At 36.0% G+C, this 25,330-nt stretch overlaps 2 protein-coding genes across 3 annotated transcripts in view; both read left to right on the forward strand.

The window, feature by feature from the left end:
- ash1 (histone-lysine N-methyltransferase ash1) overlaps positions 1 to 25,330 on the forward strand; it is a 57,197-nt gene that overhangs the window by 18,565 nt on the left and 13,302 nt on the right. For both annotated transcript variants that reach the window (XM_089247821.1, XM_089247822.1), the window contains exons 4-21: positions 2,713 to 2,862; positions 6,129 to 6,300; positions 6,429 to 6,477; positions 6,912 to 7,020; positions 8,664 to 8,818; positions 8,982 to 9,180; positions 11,606 to 11,714; positions 11,856 to 12,026; positions 12,986 to 13,184; positions 13,394 to 13,448; positions 13,923 to 14,020; positions 14,701 to 14,755; positions 14,895 to 15,027; positions 15,559 to 15,703; positions 15,998 to 16,086; positions 17,781 to 17,867; positions 18,518 to 18,608; positions 18,721 to 18,886. In XM_089247821.1, the coding sequence (XP_089103947.1) occupies positions 2,713 to 2,862; positions 6,129 to 6,300; positions 6,429 to 6,477; positions 6,912 to 7,020; positions 8,664 to 8,818; positions 8,982 to 9,180; positions 11,606 to 11,714; positions 11,856 to 12,026; positions 12,986 to 13,184; positions 13,394 to 13,448; positions 13,923 to 14,020; positions 14,701 to 14,755; positions 14,895 to 15,027; positions 15,559 to 15,703; positions 15,998 to 16,086; positions 17,781 to 17,867; positions 18,518 to 18,608; positions 18,721 to 18,886 (2,232 nt within the window). The remainder of the gene's footprint in view (positions 1 to 2,712; positions 2,863 to 6,128; positions 6,301 to 6,428; positions 6,478 to 6,911; positions 7,021 to 8,663; positions 8,819 to 8,981; positions 9,181 to 11,605; positions 11,715 to 11,855; positions 12,027 to 12,985; positions 13,185 to 13,393; positions 13,449 to 13,922; positions 14,021 to 14,700; positions 14,756 to 14,894; positions 15,028 to 15,558; positions 15,704 to 15,997; positions 16,087 to 17,780; positions 17,868 to 18,517; positions 18,609 to 18,720; positions 18,887 to 25,330) is intronic.
- On the forward strand, positions 3,321 to 4,221 carry LOC149071612 (uncharacterized). Its single transcript, XM_089247816.1, is given in 2 exon segments — positions 3,321 to 3,455; positions 3,457 to 4,221. Coding segments are annotated over 2 exon segments (900 nt in total).

Here is a 25,330-nt window from a genome sequence, read left to right on the forward strand (position 1 = left end):
CCCTTAATATCTGTGTTTTTAGTTTATTTCCTTCTTTCCAAAAATTATAAATGAAATTTTTTAGTGCCTACTTTAAGTGCCTTTTCGCCTGCCTATTTTCACCTTTTTTAGTGCCTAAACTTCTGGGCTCTAATTATTATAATATTAATGATCCATGCTCTTAAATGTTGGTGGTGTACAAATCTTTGTGTCAAAGGGTGAATTGGCACTCATACTTGCGTGCTCGACTCTCCTGGTGGAATCCTTGTCACCAGGTCCTAAATTCCATTGCAGTTTGGCCAGGATCCAAAAACTTACACAAGATTTCCAGTTTTTCTTGTTGCAGATTAAATTAAATTTACGCGACATGAAATTTTATTTTCTCTCATTTTCCTACAGTTAGCAAAGGAAAAAAAGAATACCTTACCTTTTGTATAGTTTGAATTTCAACTTGCATACACAGCATTAAGATGGCTTCATTACAATTATGCTGGTCGCATGCTTACACATCACTCTTAATCATTGCTGATAAATATAATAATACATACCCACTAACACATAATACGCATTCAAGAATTCTGCATTTTAAACTGCGTGTAACTTGTAAGATTTGTAGTGTCAGCTGTGCATAAAGTGATCACCCGTACATCATGGATTTTTTTAAAGAGGGATCATGGTCAGTGGTCATCCCTTTTGAAAGTAAAAAAAGGGCAGACCCCCCCCCCCCCCACCATCACTCTTTTATTATCCTGTAGGATTGCTTAAAAAACAGGGGGTCAATTGTGAATGAAAACTTTCCAAGGGAAGGGGAAAATAAATGCACAGAAATGGGCATCGTGAAGCCATAAAACTTCCTCTTTCAGTTACTTGCAGGTGATTAGACAAAAAAGGATAAGTTTTTAAGTATTAAGAGGTTGCAGAGCGAGAGGAAATGCAAGAATGTATCTCAGTGGGGTAATACAGTGAAAGTACTAGAGCCTCCTAGATACTACTAGGTATTTCTAGGAGGCTTTGATATTATGCAATTATGGAAAAGGGGAAGATGTGAATGTGAGGAATAGTTGATTGGTAAGTAGGGCCATAAACTAAGGGGGTGCTGATGAGTGAGGAAAATATATTAGGTATTATGCATGCTTGACTTAAGAATAGCAGAGAGCTTCAGTCTTTTTCAGAAATGGATGGACCCCACACATAGAATGGAGGATAGCTATTGACATGCTATAACACATTAGAAGAAATAACAAGAACTGGAATCCTAACACCACATCTTTTTTTTTTTTCAGATATTATTTCCTCCATTCATCTCTGTGTTCCCATTTCCCCAAAACAGTATAGGATTTCATAGTAGGCCAGGGTTGCTGGTACAGTTACACAAACTGGACCCCCCCCCCCCTCCATGTTTTCTTTTTTCAATCTATTCTTTCTCCAGCCCACATATCTCTTTTCCAAGCAATGCTATGCTATAGGTAAAGAAAATTAATAAAATTTTAAATAAATATTCCCATTGATTTTTTTTTTAATCTTTTATATTTCATTTTCAGTATTAACTCTATAATGTCCAGATCACCCGAAGTCGGCCAATGCCCATAACCGCCTCAAGTCGGCCCAGCTAGGGGGGGGGGGGTATGGGTATGTTTTGGTGGGCTTTTGTCACCAACGGGGAAGAAGATGAAAGCTCTTGTCAGAGGCGGGAACTGGAAAGACAACTGCAATGCCCAATCAATGGGATTTTAAAAGCTGATGTACTAGAATGTTCCTTGAGAATGAACTAAGGGTACTCAATGCATTTTACAAAGAGATAATACTGTGAGGAAAGGGGTGTTTTCAGTAGATAAATTATCTCCCGAAAATCCATTGAAATGAAGGGGTGAACGTCAATGCAAAGGGTGGCATGAATAGAAACTCATGGAGAAAGGGTGGGGAGAGGGAAAGTGGCCGAAATTTGGACGAGTCCACTTCGAACACAAAAAACATGGTATTTTCACGACCCTCCCAGGTTTTCTATCTGGGCGTTAAAGAGTTAATGTGTCACAACAGTAATTTTCCCGATTTCCTGGAATTTTTCTCGGAGTTTTAAGAACAGGAAATTTAAAAAAATTCCAGAGAACGTGTGTGCTCGAATTCTCGAGCGGAAACCCTACCTGGAATGGATCAAGCACCAACATTCAAAAAAGCTGGTGTCTCCCAATTTCCATGGCATGCCAGCTAATGCAGTATATGTTCCATCAAGTCTGTCCATCCTGTTCTGAATAAGTCTCCTATATTTTTTACCCCACTGACTTTTTGTTGGTGGGATTTTGATTCAAGTACAGTAATGACAGGTAATTTAACCTACTGTCGGATGATGATGATTGGCGACAGCTAGTAAGATCTCACATGAGGTATCTGCAACGTATGCAAATGTGACAAAATTTGAGAAACGGCAAATGTTTGGACTGTATTTTTTTTTTGGAAGATCAACAGGAGGGAAGGATATAGAGGCCATGCTTTTATGGAAGTTCTGTTGCATATGCAAGAGATATTACTTCCCAGGGGAACATCTCTGTGTTTCAGATACAAAATACAAACTTCCATCTTTTATTATCACTGCATTATCAATGATTTTTTTCACATCTAATTTAAATAATGTTAATTTACAAATATTCCTGTTTTCATTCACTAAAAACTTTCTGTATGGATTTTGCAAAATAATAATAATAATAATAACTTTGTGCAAATAATTCTTGCAATCAGGCAACCCTTAGTGATCATGGTTACGGAGCCTTCTAATGGCAGGAAGACAAATGCAGTGGATGCCAGGAAAATTCGCCGGAAAGACGTTAAGCTACCTAAAAAGAAGTTCCTCAAAGCTGGATTATATTCTTCATACTTCAAGCAAGATGGGTTAGTTAAGAAAAAAAAAATTTATTTATTTTTCAAACATCTCATTATTGTAACTCTTCTCTTCTCTCATGCCATTATCAAGGCCACAAATTTTATGCATAACCAGACCTGCCAACTCTCCCGATTTTTTACCCTTTCTCTCGCTCTCCGGATTTGTTAAAATCCTCCAGATTTTCGGAGAAAATTTTTTTCCCTGATTTTCCCTGAGATTTCATAATGCCGTGGTCAATGGTTACGGTCGCGGTTTACTTATAGCTCAGTGGTTTATTTAGCCTTTATTGGCAGACATTTAGCAGGGGATGGTCTTGGTTGCCGAAATTCCTGTATAATCATCATTGTATCCTATTAATGACACTGTCACAAGCACAATAACTGATTGATTGTACTCCACGTGATGTGATTTCCCTTGAGCAGCTTTGCATTTTGGAATTTTTTTTCAATTGTTTTTCTGATTAAATATGTCTACCAAAAAAAAATATGCAACTGCTTTTAAGAGTTCTTATACCAAAGATTATCCATCACTGATAGCATCCAAGAAAGGAAACACTTATGTTTTTTGTACGGTATGTTGATGTGATTTCTCTATTTTGCATGGGGGGAAAGACTGACATTGTGAAACATGTGAACGCTAAAAAGCACATCAATTATGCATCTTCTATTGAGCAGAATACAAAACTAAATTTTTCTTGTAAAGAAAGGGACGATTCTGTGATGCGTGCGGAGTCGTATTTTACTGCATTCATTATCGAACATAATTTACCAATAAGTTGTGCAGATCATGCGGGGCAAATTTTTAGGAAGATGTTTCCGGATAGTGATACAGCAAAAAAATATAGCAGTGCTCGTACAAAAACCACAGCCATTCTTAAAGAAATGGGCCATGTGGATAAAGAATCAATTTTTGACATATTGAGAAAACAACCTTTTTCGATTGCTACTGATGGAAGCAATAAAGGGGATGCAAAAATATTTCCAATTGTGGTTAGTTATTACAATGGAAAAACATGTCAGATAGAAAGCAACATGTTATCTGCACCTGTATTACAAGGAGATAGCACTGGATTCAATATTGCTCGTATTATATTGGATTGCCTAAAATCCCATAGTGTACCATTGCAGAATTGTTTGGCTTTCGGGGCAGATAATGCTCCTGTCATGATGGGCATGAAAGCAGGAGTTGCTGGCATATTAAAGAAAGAGATGAGCCATTTATTTACTATTGGGTGTAGCTGCCATTTAATAAATTTGGCTGCTGAGAAAGGGTCTGAATGTCTCCCAGTTAAAGTTGATGTGATAATCGATATATATTACTACATGGAAAGAAGTTCAAAGCGTCAGGAAAAACTGAAACATGTATGATACAGAAATTTATGTATGATACAGAGGTAAGGAAAATACTGAAGCATGTGGCCACACGATAGCTTTCGTTGGGACGATGCCTAAATAGGTTTATACACCAATGGGAACCATTGACTTCTTTTTTTAAAGAAGAAGTTAGAAACAATAATGAGCCTGTCAGTTCACTGAAGTTTTACCAAATCCCTAAGAAGGTTAAATTATCAGAGTCTGCCTCTGAATCAAAACTATCAACACAATCTAAGACAACTAAGGAGAAGTCTTATCAAAAATGTGAGATGACTGGAAATGATTTGCTGAAACAAAGTGGGATCCTTTCACGTCAGGAAAGGATTTTCTTCTTCTTGTCATCAGAATTAAACAGAGCATTCTGTTTGTTCCTTCTCAATGTGATCCCTGTATTTGAAGAACGGAATACTCAACTGCAATCAACTATTCCTCACATTCATCTATTGCGTACCATATTGTTTGATATGTTCAAAACCTTATTATCAAAGTTTGTTTTACCATCGGCTGTAAAATCATCGGATTCACTTCTTGGTGACTTGTATAACAGAAGAGAAAATCAGAGGAATGACCCTGATTTGGTCATAGGGCAGTCTGCAACTAAGGTTGTAGAAAAATTAAGAGAAAGCGAAAAAAAAGTTTTCTTTGATTGTGTCAGGAAGTACTTTGTCACAGTGTGTAATTATATTGTCCACAAATTCCCATTTATTGAGAATGTGTCTTTTTCAAATTTGGCCTTCTTTTTGGAAAAATTTCCTTGCCTTCCTCTGATTGCTGCTGAAGGTGCAGATTCGGCTTTTGACATCCTGCAAAATATGTTCCACGAATTGCAATTGGAGGATATTCCAGATTACATAAAAACTGAAAAACGCATAGATGTGCAGTGGTCCCTCATTGGGAAATTGACAAACTCTTCTGGCCACTACAAATATGATTTCTTATCAAAAGTCATGCTTGGAATATTGAACATTCCTCACAGAAATGCAGAATGTGAGCAGATTTTTAGTGTAGTGAATAAAACATGTACGCAATTTAGGGCATCGCTTACAACTGAAACGCTACGAGATATACTGACTGTCAAATCTAACATGAAAGGACATTGTTTCGAGCAAGAGTTTTCCTCCTCTTTTCTCAAAAGAGCCAAATCAGCCACTGTGAACTCATTGAAAAAAGATTAGCTAATTTTTTGTAAATATTTTTTTTCAAAAAGGCAAAAATGTGTTTTTTAAAGATGAAAATGTCTGGTGTCTTTCATTATCTTCTGGGGTGGGACAAAAATGTTTTTCATTTTTGCATTTTTTTTTCTTTTTCTAAATGTTTCTCATATTTTGTAGGGGGACACTCACACCTCGCCGGGAATATCTATCCAGACTTCTAAATTACGGAAGGTGGCATGTCTGTATATATTCTGCTTAGTAGCTATGCAGAACCTGCCTGGGGGGGGGGGGGGGCACTTTTGGTTAAAAAAAAAAAATTTGTTCAGAAAAAAAAATAGAAATGCTCTAGTGTCCCGGAAATATTTTTTCATTAAATTAAAAAAGTTGAACAATTTTTTTTTTTGCTTATATTGTTTGAGAATTTCAACATAAGCAGTTATTCATTGTATGAGCGTAAAATTTGTCTGTCCGGTGTATCATAAAATAGACTGCATAAACATAAAAAAGATAAGTCCTAATTTACAAACGAAAATTTCCTGCATATTGATATAGCAGAGTACAAAAATGTTTTTATCTTCAGATGTTTTTTACAATCTAGAAAATTTTTGTGCCACACCTAAAACCATGATGTGTAACTAGTGGCACAGACACTGCAGGTCGGCCACCCCTATTTCAAACCATTTTTATTTTTTAACCATTTCTGTTTTTAAATGACATGACTTTTAATGAAGTCCTTCTCAATTGCAGAAAGAAAAACAATAACAAACGCACAAAATGCCGTGATAAATTGGAATACAATCCAGGAGCTCATGAACATGGATTACTCCCACCTCCTATTCATGTTGGAAAGTATTTGCGAGAAAAACGTATGGAGTTCAAATTGCCTTATGATATTTGGTGGTTGCACAAACATAAACAAGTATGCTTTCACTTCTCTCTGAAATAACAAAAGTGCTCCTCTATCATTAATTGTTTGCTTAGTTTAACCTCTAACATTATGTTCGAATGTAATTTACAATAATGTACTCCTTCTTTTTATGTATATAGCTGCCATATAACAGTGATCCTTCAAACAATTACAAGAAGCTCAAAACAAGTAAGTTATTAAACATGAAATCCTCTTGAGCTTGTTTATTAAAAACTAATATAATGCAGTCTAGAATGCCGAATGATCAGCTGTAATGGGAGTGAAAATCTTCAGCCAATTATATTTATTTTGTAAGATGAATGATAAAAGTTACTACTTCACCAAACACCAACTCTGGCCATATCGCTATATTGAAATTTACTGCCATTAATGAGGTGGGTTGGAAACAAAGGCGCTATCTATTAGTGGTGGTCTCAAGTTCGTTAGGGAAAATATTTTATCTATATCCTCCCACGGGATTGAACATGGGACCATGACAACAACCTTCATGGTGATATACGTGTATTTTACCACCACACCACTCAGACTTCGATAAAAGTTACTTGTATTATTTTACTGTTTAATTGCATGAAAATTATGTTATTTACAAATTTCTTTTTCAGATGTTTATTTTGATATTAAACCGGTGTCAAAGTATGAACAACAAAGTTGTAACTGTGTGTTGCCAAAAAATCAATGGGAAAGGGGTTGTGGAATGGATTGCCTGAACAGGTAAATTGACCTTTATTATATAAAAATTGCAAATATCAAGTATTTCGCTATCTTAATTTTAGCTTTATCCATAGGCATGAAATGTAGCGCAATCTTTATCAATACTATCACTACCAGATCACGTCAGAGCCTCATGAACATTTTTCCAAGGAACGTCTAATGAATTGGTGCATGCCAGAACGTGTATGTCTTAATGTGTATGCCGCTGTGGTGGTCGAGTGGTTATAGTGCCGGACTCGTGATGCGAGGATCCGGGTTCGAACCCCACAGTGGTGGTCGGCTGAAGTTGGTTTTCTGTGGTTCCCAACTTCAAGGCGCAAATGCGAGCCGATCTCCCCGTTAAAAAGTCTCGCCACAGAGAGCAACAGTCCTACAACGGTAAATCATTCAACCATAACACTTCACTCATAGTTAGAAAAACTGGGGGCAGATGACAGCACTACACATAACAAGCATTACACATAAACAAACTTTACGTCAGGTTGCACTACACGTACACACACATTCCCGCATGTACCGATTTGTTGGGGGGTTCCGCGGGGGGGGGGGGGGTGCATGTGTGGTGTAGCAGTAGTAGGTAGGGCCTCCAAAAAATGGCTCGGGGATCCATGATGTTCTTAGGTCAGCCACCTCGTTGGGCAATTTGCCTGTTGTGGCGTCGTATTTGTATTTGTAATACGTTTCTGAGCATCTAAAATGTGCTTGTTATATATTAAATGTTATCTAGACTAGATTAGTGGTCCAAAACAAAAAGAGAGAGAAATTGTTAAATAAACTTAGACCATAACTAAAAAGCAGAAAAGTCTAGCATGATAGATATTAGGGGCCGTTCAAGTATTACATCATCATCTATGGGGGAGGGGTTTCCGATTTGCTGACTTTTGATGACAGGGGTGGGGGATTGGATAATGCTTACGTCAGGGCCATATTTGGTCCGCGGACCAATGGCCTTTATGTGATTTATCATTATATGGCTTAGAGGGTGGGTCGCAATGAATTTATTAAAGATAAATTTTAAGTCCATAGCCTTCAAATGGCATTGAAATTAACAGAAATAGATTATAATAACATAAAGGTATTTTCTTCAGAAATTTCAATTAAAAAATTATTTTTTGCATTAAAAAAAAAAAATAAGTTTTTGATTGTGGCCCCCCCCCCCCCCCCCCCCGTGTACGTTTCTGATCCCACCAATATGCGTTAGGATTCAGAGGCAGAGCTGATGATAAAATTTTGCTGACAAGGGGGGAAGGGGGCCAAAAAGTTGCTTACGTAATACTTGAATGGCCCCCTTACATGTTTGTTTCACAAAATTCAATTTCAGTCGTTTTTGAAGGATCATATTGTGAGTGAATATTTTTAGTAAAAAATGTTAAAGTATGAAAAAAAAAAAACAATTAAAAATTTTTTCTTTAAACTTGTCAATTATATGAACATGGTCCTAACCAATTTTCATTCTACTGGCAAAATGATTCTGTGTCCACAAAATTGTCATGCATGCACCATTAGTATATATAGTATCATGTCATTATAGCACAGAGAAAAATAAATCTGCGTATAAAAAACAAAAATTGGAAAGAAAATTGGTTGCAACAAAAACACCCTCAATTTTCAATCTTACTCAGAATTTTTTTTTTTATTTCTAGGATGATGTATGTAGAATGTTCACCTCAATTATGTCCATGTAAAGAGCGCTGTGGCAATCAGAGCATTTTCAAACATGAGTGGAGTCCTGGTCTTGAACGGTTTATGACTAAAGACAGGGGATGGGGAATACGAACAACGGAACTGATAAAAAATGGTAAGAAACAACACCGGTAAGAGAAAAAAGTAATGTATACCAGGGTGGTTTGGTTACAAATTTGCAAGAAAAAATTGTGCGCTTTGAAATCTGAATTATATTGATATTTTGGCTTATATTATTATAAAATTATTTATCTAGTGTATATATTTTGTTGTTTCAGGCTCATTCATACTTGAGTATGTTGGTGAAGTTGTAAGCGAGCATGAGTTTAGGCAGAGGATGGCTGAGCGTTATCTAAATGACCAACACCATTATTGTCTGAACTTGGACAGTGGAATGGTCATTGACGGGTATCGAATGGGTGGAGAAGGACGATTTGTCAATCATTCCTGTGAACCAAACTGTGAAATGCAAAAATGGTGAGTTTTGACTGACTGACTATTCCAATTTGGTAAAAGTGAATTTTAAATTTGAAGTTCAAAGGTTCGGTTGAATTTCAAATAAAACTTTTTTTATAGTTTAAGTACATAAATTATATTATAATCAGAAAAATATGTGAAATTTTAACCTTGAAAAAGAAGTTATGCTTATGCCGCTGTGGTGGTCGAGTGGTTATAGTGCCGGACTCGTGATGCGAGGATCCGGGTTCGACCCCACAGTGGTGGTCGGCTGAAGTTGGTTTTCTGTGGTTCCCAACTTCAAGGCGCAAATGCGAGCCGATCTCCCCGTTAAAAAGTCTCGCCACAGAGAGCAACAGTCCTACAACGGTAAATCATTCAACCATAACACTTCACTCATAGTTAGTAAAACTGGGGACAGATGACAGCACTACACATAACAAGCATTACACAGGAACAAACTTTACGTCAGGTTGCACTACACGTACACGCACATTCCCGCATGTACCGATTCGTTGGGGGGGTTCCGCGGGCGGGGGGGGTGCATGTGTGGTGTAGCAGTAGTAGGTAGGGGCTCGGGGATCCATGATGTTCGTAAGTCAGCCACCTCGTTGGGCAATTTGCCTGTTGTGGCGTTGTATTTGTATTTGTATTTGTATTTGTATTTGTATCTGTATTGCAGTTGGGTTTTGTTTTACTTCAATAATTGCATTAGATCTTGCTGATATGCTAAAGTATATTCCAGTACCATGTTACCCCAACCTATCAACACTCTGATTTGAAAGTAATACGAGGTATAATCAAAGATGTTTTATAATTGTGGGCTAATTTATGAGCAAATGAAAGCTGACTAAAAACACCAGGTGAGAGCATAACCTCATTTGACATATAAAGATAGTATATCTTGAATAAATTGAAAGCCGCAGTGTTGTGTCAGGCTGTATTTGTTTGACAAGCAAATCTACTTTTAGTCTACCAAAACTTTGATTAACTGTCACAATCTGGACCATGGCAGTGACAGATAACCAAATAGACAGATAAAAAATACATATGTACAGTAACGTGATTTCACTCCGGGATTGGGACGAAGATGAAAATAAAATCCTTTAAAAGTAAATAATACATACACGTATTGTCTCTTTAATTTTACAAAACAATCAATATAAACTTCAATATAAGGTCAGCCCAGGCAGTGGCAACATTGAAAATAGTGTCCTTTATGTTGTATCTTTTCCAAAACACTTTGACAGTAATTGCATTATCAGATGAAAACAAGCCTTCGATAAAAGCTTTTCTGTAATGTTGCTTCATATTTTCAATTATGCCCTGGTCTATAGGCTGCATAAGTGGAGTTGTATTCGCTGGGAGAAAAAGGCATGTTATTTTGTCATTGTCTATTGATGGTGATCATCCCTTTTGAGTTCATAAGAGGGGGTGTGTCAGGGCATTATCCATTAACAGCAGTGCTTCCTGTGGCAACTGCTTTTCGGCCACATGAGCTTTAAGTAGGCACGGATACTTTGTGGAACCATTCTGAAAGAAATTGTTTGGTTCATCCAAGCACTTTTTTGGGCAGAATAGTTTGCAGGCAATGTGTTCATATTTAAATTTTTGAAAGCATGTGGTTTTTTTGATTTGCCAATTAGAAGCAGGGGTAATCTATGATTGTCGGTGGCATTTGCACAGACCATAGCAGTGATCCAATCTTTTCGGACCTTAAAATCTGGGACTGTTTCTTTGGTGTTTGTATTTTTTTTTTCAGATGACAGATAACAGAAACTGAGGGTTAAACGAAGTTTTACTGTACTTCTGTATAGATGAATACACTGTACCTTATGCTGGTTGATTTTTGCATGAATATCAATATTGTATTCCTTGGGGGGGGGGGGGGGGTTGTAGAATGAATTTTATGGAATATTTTATTTTATTGTGTAGGGAAATTTGATTCAAGATGCAAGATTTTAATAGTAATGATTAAATTTCATTCATAGATTAATCTACTCCAGTGTTTCCCAAAGCCTGTGATATGAGATGGAATGATCCAGGGGAGAACAGTAGAAGCTATGGGTATTACATAAGACCCTATGGGCTGTCTCAAGGTGAGGGGGGGGGGGGACAGAAAAGGGTGAAATTTTCTGACAAAAGGAGTGGTGGAAAAAATATTTATAGGAAATTGACCTGCTGTATCTATGTTTTGAAATTTTAATTTGAAATGAAAGTAGAGCCTATTAAAGGTTTTTGTTCTGACTGTTCCTGTTAAGATTTATATTTTTAGTGAAATTTTTTCAGGAGTACGTCATCCAGATAAACTCTAATAAATTTTAGTAAATTGAATCCTTAATAAGTTATTAAACATCATGAATGAATTAAAAGTTAGACAAAATTCCATCATCAAAATACCCTTAGTTTTTGTTAATTTCATTTTTTCACCTTTTTGTTACCACAGGTCTGTAAATGGTGTTTATAGGATTGGACTGTTTGCCTTAAAACCTATTTTACCTAATACTGAGCTGTGCTACGACTACAATTTCCACAACTTCAATCATGAACGACAGGTAAAACAAGTTTAAGCATGTTCTCTTAATTTATCATTGACATTTTGGATTAGTTTTTTTTTTTTTTTTTTTTTGCCATTGTTTAATTTTACATGTTTGCGATTACTTGAAAATTCAGAAATGTTGTTTTGAACCTTATAGCAAGAATGCAAATGTGGAAGTGTGAATTGTCGTGGTGTCATTGGCGGCAAGTCGAAAAGGTTGAATGGTCAAAATAAAGAGCGACTGATGAAAAGAAGCAACAGTACGAACAGCAGTTCGAGCCGCCAGAAAAAAAGGAAAGAAGAAAAGCCAATAGAAGTGCCAAAGGAGGTAAGGGGTTTAAAATCTGTAATGAATCTTATAGGCTGTAATGTATTTTTATTTCTTTTAATGTAGATTATTGCACTTTCAAACAATAATACAGTGTACCCAAAAAAAGTGTTTGATGAAATAACATGAAACAAAAAAATCAGTAAATCAAGTTGGGTATTTAAAATGTGATGTGTTTCTAATATGTAATGCACAACTCATGTATGTTATGAATATGCACACATACACATGTTCCTAAGATCAAAATGGTAAAATTAATGACCACGATCATTCTAAATTTGAAAGCCTGTGTTTTGTTTGACCAATGTGCGAAGTTCCTAGATTTCAGACATTGGCCATAATACAGTAGACTCTCGATAATCCAGCCGTGTGCTAATCTGGTGTTTTTAGGTGGGTTTTTTTCATGCATAGAGGAAGAAAACATGTCACTGTATGTCTGCGCAGAAGCTTATATTATTTGAATGGGCTTTTTCAATTGACCTCCAGTAATCTGATGATTTCAATAGTTTGGCATACCCTGATCAGGTATGTGCCAGATTAGCTAAAGTCTACTGTATATATGCATTCAAACTTCCAAATGATTATAATATGGAATGGTTTTGGTGGAAATTCATTGGAATTTATGGTGTTTGTTTGCTGATTTCATGATTGATTTTCTTAATGTGTGGGAATAATTCCCAGCACCAACTTTGGTTTTCTTTTTTCCTTCTTCACATGCTTATTACGTATAGTCAACAATCATTTTTACAAAGTCAAACGGACTTGAACAATTAGTTCGTAAAGTTGAAAGTTTGTAAATAGGAAAGGCATTCAAAGGAGTGGTACATTGTTTGAGACCAGAGTACTAGTTCATAAAAATGTTTCAGTTTGTAAATTAGAATGATGATTTTGTATTAGAATGAATAAGATTCAGTTCCTGTGGTTTTGGTTTTAATATAACATTTTTTTGTTCATTATAGCAAGTGAAAAATGAATTTTTGCCATACAATCGCCAACCCTTTGCCATCCAAATGAAGCCAATGTCCCACCAGCAACGTTGTTATGTCCAAAAGCATCATTGCTTTCTACTCAGGAACTATGAGACTGTGAGAAAAGCAAAAGAAAAAGCTAGAATCGCTGAGGAAAACAGCAGTTTCAATAATCATCTGAGCAAGCAAGGTCAGAATGCATTTTTTTTTTTCAACACAAAAATTTCTTTTCTAACAATATTCTCTATTTTTTTTATTCGTGTTTGAATTAGTACAAGAAGAAAATTCTCACATGATAGGTTTCAGAGAATTTGTTTTATTCCATTTATATGGTAGCATCACAAATGTCATTCATTCTAGTTGTTACTTAATACCTCAGACAAAATTTTTCATTTTCAGATGTGTTTCATACGCAATTCACTGCCCTAAACACTTCAAGATCTGTTAAAACAAGGTAAGTTTTATTTCATCTAGCTAGCATATGTGCACTGTAATCTGTAAGAAAGGATATAAATTTTAATACTATGGCATCTCATCTATCACAGCATTTATTGGCATGGCAGTTAGTAATAATGACTGTTCAACCATTGAAGCTTTTTTATGAAAATTTTTCTCACTGGTAAAAAATTGTTATTTGTTTTCGAATTATGAATTTAAATAGTGTTTAATTACTGCAATCTAACATTCACCTTTTTTGTGGAAAAATTACCCCTCCCCTCAATAATGCTACAATTTCTTACATGCTAACACCAGAAAAACAAATTCAATTTAGACAGATGTGTCTTACATCCAAGTAAATGCAGTATATCAAGTAGTTTTATTTGTTCATCGGGCTGTCTTATTTTGAATGAAGAATTATTTCAATTTTCATTGAAGAACTGAGTATGTCCTTTATTGCTCTGATAATGTTAACCTTTTTTTTATATAGAAGACTCACTATGGCAGAGGAAGATACAGAATTAGCTAGAACGGCAAAACTTGCTCGTGTGTTCAAAAGTATTTTTACTGCTGTTACCTCTTGCAGAGGTAAGCAATTTGGAATTTTCTAGTCAAAGTGTTCACGTTATGACACATTATTATCAATTAAATATCCACATTTTTCATATTCAGTTAGGCCGTTATTTCTAGTTGTGAGACACTGCATGTCTTTCCTGAACCCATATACGGAGAGGGGAAAACATGTCTCATGCCTTGCCCAACATAATAAATTATGTACTGCACCAGAACTTTGAGTAAAATATCATCGGGGGGTCTGTCCAGACTTTGTTAATGACTTTTTTTTTTAAATGGTAATTAATTTTGTGGAAAGTGGGTAATTTTGTTAAAAGCAAAACAGACTTGTTAGTTTTTTGCGACAGAAATGGAATGTGATATTTACGGTTTCGTCAACTTCTATTTCATGAAGGGTTTGTTTTGTCATGTCCGGAATATGTGAAGAGTCCAGAAAAGAGAATTTTTAATTTAAAATAAACTTCATGCTTCAAAGCAAATTTTTGATCGAAATTCTACAATTGTTCAGTAATTGAGAAACTCTGTTTTGAATGAACAACATTCAGTTCAACTTTTAAGCTATTAAACTGGTGTATATATATTTTTAAATTCACTGATGTGTGAATAGTTTGTATGATTGACTGTATGAATATTTAAAGTTTGGTGCATATATATATGTGTAAAAGTACATTTCTTCCCTCTGTTAACTATTCTAGGAGATGATGGGAAATTGCTTGCAGGTCCATTCATGACGCTTCCAAACAAAAGACGGTAAAATCTTTATTTATGTATATTTGCTTGTGATTTAAATGCTTTTTCGGTTTGACAGGCTTTAGTAAAACCTATTGTCAGTAAATATTAATTTTTGTGTTCAGGATTGAGTTCTATTATCGTGTTTCTAATTTTATAGAAATCCAGAGTATTTTTTGAAAGTAAAGTCCCCCATAGATTTCACTGCCATAGAAAAGAGTATAATAACTGGACAGTATAAGAGTGTCGAGGCCTTTGAAGCTGATTTCAATAAACTATTCGATAATGCTGCTGTAAGTATTCCTATTTTTTGTTTTGATATATAATAAACACTTCTAAATTTAAATAAGTGTGTGTGATCAGCACGCATTCCCAAGAGATCTTTACGATCTGTCCAGGGAATTAATTTACAAGCAGGCTTATCACTACCTATCGATAAGATTTTACATACTATACAAGCGATCAACTACAAAAGAAAGCACTGATAGAATATTGAAATGCAAAGTTTAAAGCTGTTTTAACATGATCACATCAGACTCACGTTTTTGATAACAATAACAGATTTATAATAAATATCCTTGAAATACAATACACATAAACACAAAGAAGATGAGCGTACGTCCATTTCCCCTTTATTTTTCGTTATCCCGTCATTTTGGGAAAGATATTTATTTAGTTTTGAATCAGTTGAATTTGTGGGAAATTGTTTTTTGTTTTGCATCATTCATTTATTTTCTAACTGAAAAATTTCAAATTAGGGTCAAACGATTTCATTTACACGATGCATTTGTTATTGAGCCTTTTTTTTGTTTCTCCCTTGAAAGCTTTATTATGAAAATTCTGAAGAGAAAGGACTGGTGGGAAATCTTCAAAAAGTTTATGAATCAGCCAAGTTAGATGCTAGTATTTTGTTTGAAGACATACTTGGTGAAAGTCTACCTGCTTCATTTTTGTCATCCAAAGTTGAAGGTTGGTATTGAAAATTGTTTATGAAAACTTTTCAGTCTTTCAAACTCCTCATAATGCATTGATGAATTTTAAATAACTTTTTTGTCCCTTTAAAATTATTGTTATTCATGAATGCAAAATACATTTTCCCCATAAATCCCAAAGTATGGATAATATTTAGATTTCTGTGTCTGTCCAGTTGTAAATTTCTCTAATGCCATTGAGTAAAATTATGCTAGAAAACATTTTTATTAAAATTTATGAAATCACCTTTTCTTATTTATTTTGTAAATTATGAAATTACTTTACTTTCAGAGCCAAAAACTGAGGATGATGAGGTGATCCGATGCATTTGTAATATTTACAAAGACGAGGGTCTCATGATACAGTGTGAAAAGTGTTTGGTATGTACATTGAATTTTGTTATAAAATAATAATTATATCCATTAAAAAAAGTTATTAATTTGACTTCCTCTTCTCGAAAAAATGTCAAGTTTGTGAGTATATTTTAATTTATAAAATCAAACTTATATTTGTTAAAAAAACAACTTCAATCAACTTAGTCGCAAACCTGTACATTTTAGCAGTGAGGATTAGTACTTCTTATGCAGGCGATTTTCATCTCTAATGGTGAAAGTGATTTACCCTTTCTTCTATGTACAATACTGGCATGATATTGCAACCCTGTTACAGAGAAGATTGCACACGTATATCTTGTTTTTGTTTCTTTTCCCTATTTTATATTTTTTCTACCAACTTAAATTAGAGAAAGAAGGGGAGGGGGGTCAAACACCATTTCTTTTCCCTCGGTTCAAAAATTTAACAACACATTCCACATTCAGTAACTTTCTGCAGCTGAAGAACGAGTTTTATATTCCAGTCAAACGGGGTTGGACTGAGATCTCGGTCCCCCACTTGGGATGTGAACAGGGGGGGGGGGGGGGGGGGAAGAATCTAATAAAATCAGAGCGGGTGTTATTTGCGTGAAGTTGAACTTCTTTTGAAAGTTTTCTCGAGATTTGTTTTTTATTCGCTAATTTAACGCTCTCTTTTGCAATAATTTTTTTCAATTTGTAGGCGCCACAATTTACGTCGTTTTAATAAAAGTATGAGCTTTTTATAATGTGGGGAGTCAGTCTTATATATGATCAACTATGTGTATTTTGTTTAGGGATGGAACCAATAGTGATTTGGCAAATTTTTTGGCGAAATACAAATATTTGGCAGTCGAATATCAATTTTCTTAAAATTCATCACTATATAAAAATGGCCACTTTTAATTGAAAATAAAATTATTGATAATTTTAAATGATTAATACTGAATTTTAATTATGCAATTTATTATTTAAATAAATATTAAAAAATTGGTAATTGAAAGATTTTTATTGCCATGATACACTGACAATCAAATTTAATGATACATTGTGTTTTAATATTACTTACGGAATCATTTTTTTTCCAAACTTGCCACAATTTTATATCCAATCAAGAAAACGTCAACCATTATTTACTGCGAACTAGTAATGCATCATAAAACTTACTACTTATTTTCTTATTTTTCCTTTTTAGATGTTCTTTGCCCCCCCCCCCCCTGCCTCTTTCAGTAGCTCAATACGTTCTCTTGTCTAGATACATCCTTCTGTGAACTTTAGTCTTAGGGAACTTGTGTAATTCATGTTCAGTTCTACCTTTTTTGCAGTACGATTCTATTTTCAGTTTCATGTTTTACTTATCCTAGAAATTACCCTGATATAACCTCTTTCACAGAAAGGGTATCGCCATACAATAAAATACAATCAGTAAATTTTTAATTTATTCAAAAAATTCCAATGAATATAATTTTATAATTAGTTTGTTGTGCTTAGATTTACGCAGATGTTCTGCTGATGAATGTTCACCTTATTTCTAATTTTCTAGGTATAAAAATGAAGGTGGAAAAAATATCAGAAAACACTTAATTCGTTACAAGTTTTTAAAATTGTTGCTAAATTATTGTGTAATTTTATATAAACCGTGCCAGAATCAATATTACTCAATAAAAGAAGTTGTGAAGTTTTTTTTAAATAAAATAAAAATAAATGCTCAATTTTTCTTCTAGGTATGGCAACATTGCGATTGCATGAATGAGAGTGGGGATGCTGAAAATTATTTATGCGAAGAGTGTAGTCCCCGGGAATTTTCTAGGGTAAGAGGGTTAATCATGCTCACGAAAAAACTATATTTCAGTTTGTGCATAATGCATACACATGACATACTTTTACTTATAAATATTGGAGAAGATAATGACTTTTTTAAATAGATTTTGGAATGTTTTACTTATCCCCATTGAATTATTTTCAAAGAGAGCAAGCAAACCTTCAACATGATACTTACGCAACACGAAAATTCAGGCATCTGCCATTTTAACTTCAAAAATATGGAAGACAGATAGCAGCAGTACTATAACGCAAAATATATATAACTCTAACAAATAATATACATTAGGGCCACATATACACTCGTACACTCTAAACACACATTCCGGCATGTACCAATTCATTAGAAATCCCCAGAAGAATGGTTACGAGATGCATGTATGGTTAAGTAGCATTAACAGTATCGTGATTGAATTCTGCATAATATCTACTGGGGAAAAAATCATCACAAGCTTGCTCAAAACCCAAAAATCTAAAACTAGAAAGTGTGAGAAAATTTAATATTTCAGTCATTTCTCCACAGAATATACACCGTCTCTATGATGCTGTATTTGATAAAATAATTATTTTTACTGCTGTTATATTTATTTGTCTATAAAATGTCACTTTTTTAATTTATCTTTTTTTGTTTTGTTTCTAGGAAATACCAATGACTCCTGATCCTCACTATGCTGTTCCTGGTTGCCATTATTACCTGACTCTGATGAAAGGAACTTTGCAAATTAAGCAAGGTATCATTCAAGTTTTAATTGATAAATAAATAATCATCTTATAATCCATATCTACCCATAATTCCATATGATGTTTGCGATATATTAATGAAATTGGTGTTTGTCTTTTCAGGAGATTTTGTTTATTTGCAACACAAATCTGCCAGTCCGTCAGATCCCGAAGAAGCAGCTACAGCCGAATTTGAGAATGAAGATGCAAGGGCCAGAGATCAGCTACGAATTCCAGATAGTGATGCATATGATATCTTTCATATCGATAGGCTGTGGATTGGTGAAGAGTATGCGTTATCCTTATATAAAACATTGAAATTTTTTATTAGTGTTCTGGAGATCATCACGATGCTTCTTGAGTTTTGAAACGTGCTCAGTCTTTGTCAGAAATTCTCATGACACATATACACTGAAGAGCCAAAAAAACTTGTACCCGTACACGTCCATCAGCTCGAAGCAATTGGAACCGAGACTCGTCAGACCAGGCAACGTGTTTCCAGTCCTCAACAGTCCAATGTCTGTGTTGTCTGGCCCAGGCGAGGCGTAAAGCTTTGTGTCGTGCAGTTATCAAGGGTACACGAGTGGGCCTCCGGCTCCGAAAGCCGATATCGATGATATTTCGTTGAATAGTTCGCACGCTGACACTTGTTGATGGCCCAGCATTGAAATCTGCAGCAATTTGCGGAAGAGTTGCACGTCTGTCACGTTTAACGATTCTCGTCAGTCGTCGTTGGTCCCATTCTTGCATGATCTTTTTCCGGCGGCAGCGATGTCGTAGATTTACTTTTTTACCGGATTCCCGATATGCACGGTACACTCGTGAAATGGTCGTACGTGAAAATCCAAATTTCATCGCTACCTCAGAGATGCTGTGCCCCATCTCTCGTGCGCCGACTGTAACGCCACGTTCAAACTCACTTAAATCTCGATAACCTGCCATTGTAGCAGCAGTAACCGATCTAAGAACTATGCCAGTGTAACGTTCTTGATCGTTACCTCCCGGTTCTTTAATATTTTTTCCCCCAGTAAACATTGAGTGGATGACAACAATGGAATAGACAAAGTTTAGATAGAACTATAACATTTATTCAATTATATTGTTAAACCATTAATCAGCGTAATCACTATTATCACAGGCCCTTTTATATGTTAAACTATTAATTAACGTTTTATCACAGTTAGTCTTTTCTCTCACTGTCACAATGAAACAAAAATATGAATCGATCTCACCGCCGTTGTCCAGGTTTTCACGTCTTATCACATCGTCCGGTAGATACTCCCAGGTGTCTGCCACACAGCCAAAGACTCGTCGTCACCAGCTTCAGACGACTTTGGTGTAAACACACGTTGAGATGAAAGCTCAGCCACTGCACATGGAACTGGAGATGAAAGTCCACGGGTGGCCGGTCTAGCCACTAACCGATCACTGGATCACGACGACATTGAAACCTTACGTGCGATGAGACGGGATAAGTGCCACGGCACACTTCTATTATTGTAACTTCATCGTTACTTATGAGACGATCTGGCTCACACCATGACAGGGCGTGACGCCTTACTGATTAAGTCGGTCGTTAGTCGTAGGTGAGGAAGTAGGTAGGTAGAGAGAGGGCGTCAGCACATCTCTAGCTGGCTTTTATATAGTAGCATTCCCACAATGCCTTACTGAAGAACCAATCACAACATAGAAGGTGCGGTATTAGCTTGTATCTGATTTACATAACTTCATGAGAAAAGGAAAACCAATCACAACATTAGCTTGTATCTGATTTACATAACTTCATGAGAAAAGGAAATACTGTAAGCATTATAATATTAAATCTGGCATCCAAACATATCAAATTGGAGATCTGGCCAGGATCCACAACTTTTAGGCCTATTGCACATTGTAAAAACTCATGACATTATAAACCGTGAGATGGTCCTAGGAACCACCGACGGCATGGAGGTAAAATATATTACATATTTATATAACACTTTGCTGAACATTTATATTATATTGCACTAATATATTACACAATTAAAATAGAGTTTAACGATGACGACTCGACGTGGCCTCCACCGACGAACCACGGGAACCCCCCAGAGGGAAAGAGAAGGTAACCAGACGAGCTATTGGGATCTCTGACATAGATGTAAAGCGGAATTTATATGGGACGTTGGTAGCCCGACCTCTGGCCCCGTTCTCGCCCGACGGCTAGGAGACCCCACCTCCGGACCGTCAGACTAAGCGAACTAACTGACCCGAACCGGATTGTCAGCGGAAGCCTCGGGTGGTTTCCGGTAACCAACGAACCCTGGGGCCTAAACAAGATTAATTGAACAACAGGATTGTAAGAGATCCCAGGTCGTCATGTTACACTTCCTCCCCCTCTGCAAAAGAAAATTTTTTACCCTGACAAAAAAATTTTCATAACTACAAAATAAAAAATTTGCCCACTCAAACAAGGAGTGAAACACAGAGACAACATAAAATAATACCTAACCTAAATAGAACAAATCTATTAAACTTTTTTTTTTTTTCTTTTTTTTTTTTTTTTAATTTACCGTCTGCCCACAATACAATAATTATCTCCCTGTAAAGATTTTTGACCATTGAAACAGAAATTTTCAACCCGAAGATCATTATCCTGTTGACTGAGATAACGGAGAACTTCCACTGAACTACGGAACTTTAAACCGTCAGGATTATAATAATATACGTCCACGCGAGGTCCTTTCTTTCTCTTAACTAGCATTCTTTGCCAACCTCTTTGTAAAGGAACCATCAGATCAGAAAATCTACGAGGATTATGAAAACTAGAACGAGTTCTAACCTTTGGCACTGTCTCATCACTAAATACATGTTCAATCGAAGGATTCAAATTTTGACTAGACTCTCCATTAGATGCAATAGCACTTTGACTAGAATTAACATCCTCTGACCGATATGTCTGTTCTTGAATAGGGAAGGCCTCTTGACTAGTAAAAGATCGACTAGTTTCAGGATTAATCTCTCCACTCTCCCCAGCCACAATAAAGGCCTTAAGATCACAGGCATTATATTTACCAACAATCACAAAACTCTGATCGCGAATTAAATAAACAACAGGTGACATTTTTTTTTGAATGAAAAATGGTCCATCCCACCTAGGTTTCAGTTTGCCCATAACATTTCCAGGGGCGCTGGATCTGTAATGAGTACGGACTAACACACTATCTCCCACCTTAAACTCATGTTGAATTCTTCTTTTATCATAATAATACTTCTGTCTCCTTTGCTGTTTTTTAACTCTTTCCTTAACCTGTTGAACCAAATTATCTGGTATATTGGCTCTTTCCCAAATTGGGGTATCCAGAGCCCAGTCAAAGGGTAAAGCAAGCTCACGACCGAGAAACAACTTCGAGGGAGAGACACCAGTGGTTTCAGACGGAACAGACCGTAAAGCCAAACCAAAGAAAGATAAATTTTTGTCCCAAGTACGGTGATTATCAGAAATAAAACAGGCAATCATCTGCTTCAATGTTTTATTTATTCTTTCTGTCAAATTAGACTGTGGATGATATGGGGTAATAAATCGCTGTTTTATCTTAAGGACATTACAAGTTTCTTTCAACAAATTAGAAATAAAACAGGGACCATTATCGGAAACAAGATTTTTTGGAAAACCAAATCTTGTACAATATTCAAAAACAAATTTTTTGGCAACCACAGAGGCTGTTATTCTACGAAGGGGAAAAACTTCAACCCATTTTGAATAGTAATCTACCACTACCAAAAGATGCACATTTCCCTTAGAGGAAACAGGAAAAGGACCCATGGTATCCACTCCTACGACCTCTCCTGGGAAATTTACAGTCGAGGACACCATAGGACCCCATCTTTTTTTATTGTCAAACTTCCGTGTTTGACAAATCGGGCAACTAAGTACATAATTTTTGACATCCCTTCGTATACCAGGCCAATAGGCTCGCTTTAAGCATCTTTGATAAGTTTTTCCTACCCCTATATGTCCCGAAGTGGGATGATTATGCATCTCCATAAGAAATTTTTTTCTACATGCATTAGGAATAACCAATAATTTTGCATGTTTATGTAAATAATACAATTTATCTGATTCATAAAGATAATATTTTTCCAATTTATGATCAACAATTCTATTTCCCAAATTTTTTTCTTGAAAATATTTTATGATGTCTGTGTATTCCAGTCTCTGTTTGGTAACCAATTCCGAAACATCCAAAAGAGAAAATAAAAATAACTGTTATCAATACATTCCTCAAAATCCATTTCATCATTTGATGAAGAGGGCATCCGTGATAGGGCATCGGGAACTTGCATTGTTGAACCTTTACGGTACTCGAAACAAAGAGGATATTCTTGCAAAAGTTGGGCCCATCTACTGAGCCTTCCTTTTAGATTTTTTGCATCAAAAAACCAGGCTACAGCTCTATGGTCAGTGACCACAGTTACAGACTCTCCTGTAAAGAAGCCCCTAAATTTATGGCATGCCCATACTACTGCTAAACCCTCTTGCTCTGAAACTGAGTAATTCTGCTCTGCCGAATTGAGTGTACGACTAGCAAAAGCCAAGGGTTTCTCGCCCTCAGGTTCAACTTGCTGTAAAACAGCGCCTATTCCTATACCCGAAGCATCAGTATAAATCTTTAATCTACAACCTTCCTTTCTGGTTGTTAATACTGGAGTATCAATTAAAGCCCTCTTTAATTTCTCAAATGCCTGTTGATGGATTTCTGTCCAATGAAATTTATATCCCTTTTTTGTCAATTGATATAAAGGATACGCAATATTACTAAAGTGAGAAACAAATTGTCTATACCAACTACAGAGTCCAAGAAATCGTTGGAGTTGTTTTACATTTAATGGTCTTTTGTATTGAGAAATAGCCTCTGTTTGTGTGGGCTTAACATGCCATCCTTCACGGGACAAATTTAGACCCAAAAATTCTAAATTATTCTTAAATAGACAACATTTTTCTGGTTTTAATGTTAACCCCGCCCTTTGAAGACAAGAAAAAACAATTCTTAAATTTTGTAAATGTTGTTCAAAAGTTGAACTATAAACAACAATATCATCCAGATAAAACTCTGTACACCTCCCCACCAAATGACCAAGTACCATAGTCATCATGCACTGAAAAGTGGCAGGCGCATTATTAAGGCCAAACGGCATGACCTTAAAGCGGTACATGCCAGAGTCTGTGACAAAAGAAGTTTTGTCACGATCCTCAAACCTTACTGGCACCTGCCAATATCCTGACGCTAAGTCAAAAGTGGATATAAAGGCTGAGCTGCCAATTCTTTGTAGTATCTGATCAATCGATGGCAAGGGGTACCTATCTGGAGCGGTAATTTTATTAAGTTTTTTATAGTCAATAACAAATCTCCAATCTCCCGTTTTCTTTTTGATAAGAAAACAAGGTGAACTCCAACTGGTGGAAGCCGGTTCTATAATGTCATCTTCCAACATTTGTTTAACCTGTTCTTCAACCAATTGTTTTTTCCACCTAGGTAGGGGAAATGGAGATCTAAAAGTAGGGCCACCCTGTGTAACAATTTTATGTTCTATTAAATGTGTTCTACCTGGTTTATCCCGAAAAAGATTTTCAAATTCTGACAACAATTCAAACAATAATTTTTTCTGATTATCACAAAATTCAGAAGATTCAATTAAATTTGTAATTTTTTGTTTGTCAATTTCCCCCCTATATTGCTGAAGTCCTCCATTCAGTTCCTTGTGTTTGAAATCAATTATTAACTCCAATTTAGATAAAATATCTATTCCCAACAAGACCTCAGTAGGCGCTCCGGCGAGAACTATCAAATCCGTGTCAATAGTACTATTTCGTACTTCGACCCGAGTCATTAGAACTCCAACAGGTTGACAACACTCGCCCGAGGCCAACTGAAAATTACCTCCTATATAGGGTCTAATTTCATTTTTGTTTTTGCACACCCTCTGTGCCAATTCAAGGCTGATCACTGATTTATCAGCCCCAGTATCAATTATAGCTCTTACATAACTGTCATTAATTTTAACAATCGGAAATAAAAAATCAATTTGAGAGGTACTAGAAACCACAGGAACACCACCCCTCTTTATGTACCTGTAGGCCCGTTTCCCTGTCCACTGTTTTGTTGTAAAGGGCAATTTCGAACTACATGACCGGGTTGATTACAACCAAAACAAGTTAATTGAGAATATTTCGGTGCCTGGGTCTTTAGCATAGGAGGTCTAGTAAAACCCTGTACATTACGAGACTGAAAGGGCACTCTTGGTAAATTAGACCTCTGAAAAGGTACATTTCGATAATTTTGAGAACTTGAATTTTGAAAGGAGTTGTATTGACCGAGCCCCCAGAATTTATGTAACGTTCTTGATCGTTACCTCCCGGTTCTTTAATATTTTTTCCCCCAGTAAACATTGAGTGGATGACAACAATGGAATAACGTTTTATCACAGTTAGTCTTTTCTCTCACTGTCACAATGAAACAAAAATATGAATCGATCTCACCGCCGTTGTCCAGGTTTTCACGTCTTATCACATCGTCCGGTAGATACTCCCAGGTGTCTGCCACACAGCCAAAGACTCGTCGTCACCAGCTTCAGACGACTTTGGTGTAAACACACGTTGAGATGAAAGCTCAGCCACTGCACATGGAACTGGAGATGAAAGTCCACGGGTGGCCGGTCTGGCCACTAACCGATCACTGGATCACGACGACATTGA

This window comes from Pholcus phalangioides, unplaced genomic scaffold (genome assembly GCF_987345545.1).
Source record: "Pholcus phalangioides strain wild (caught in Gottingen) unplaced genomic scaffold, Ppha-v1.0 ptg000018l_1, whole genome shotgun sequence".
Taxonomy (NCBI): Eukaryota; Metazoa; Arthropoda; class Arachnida; order Araneae; family Pholcidae; genus Pholcus; species Pholcus phalangioides.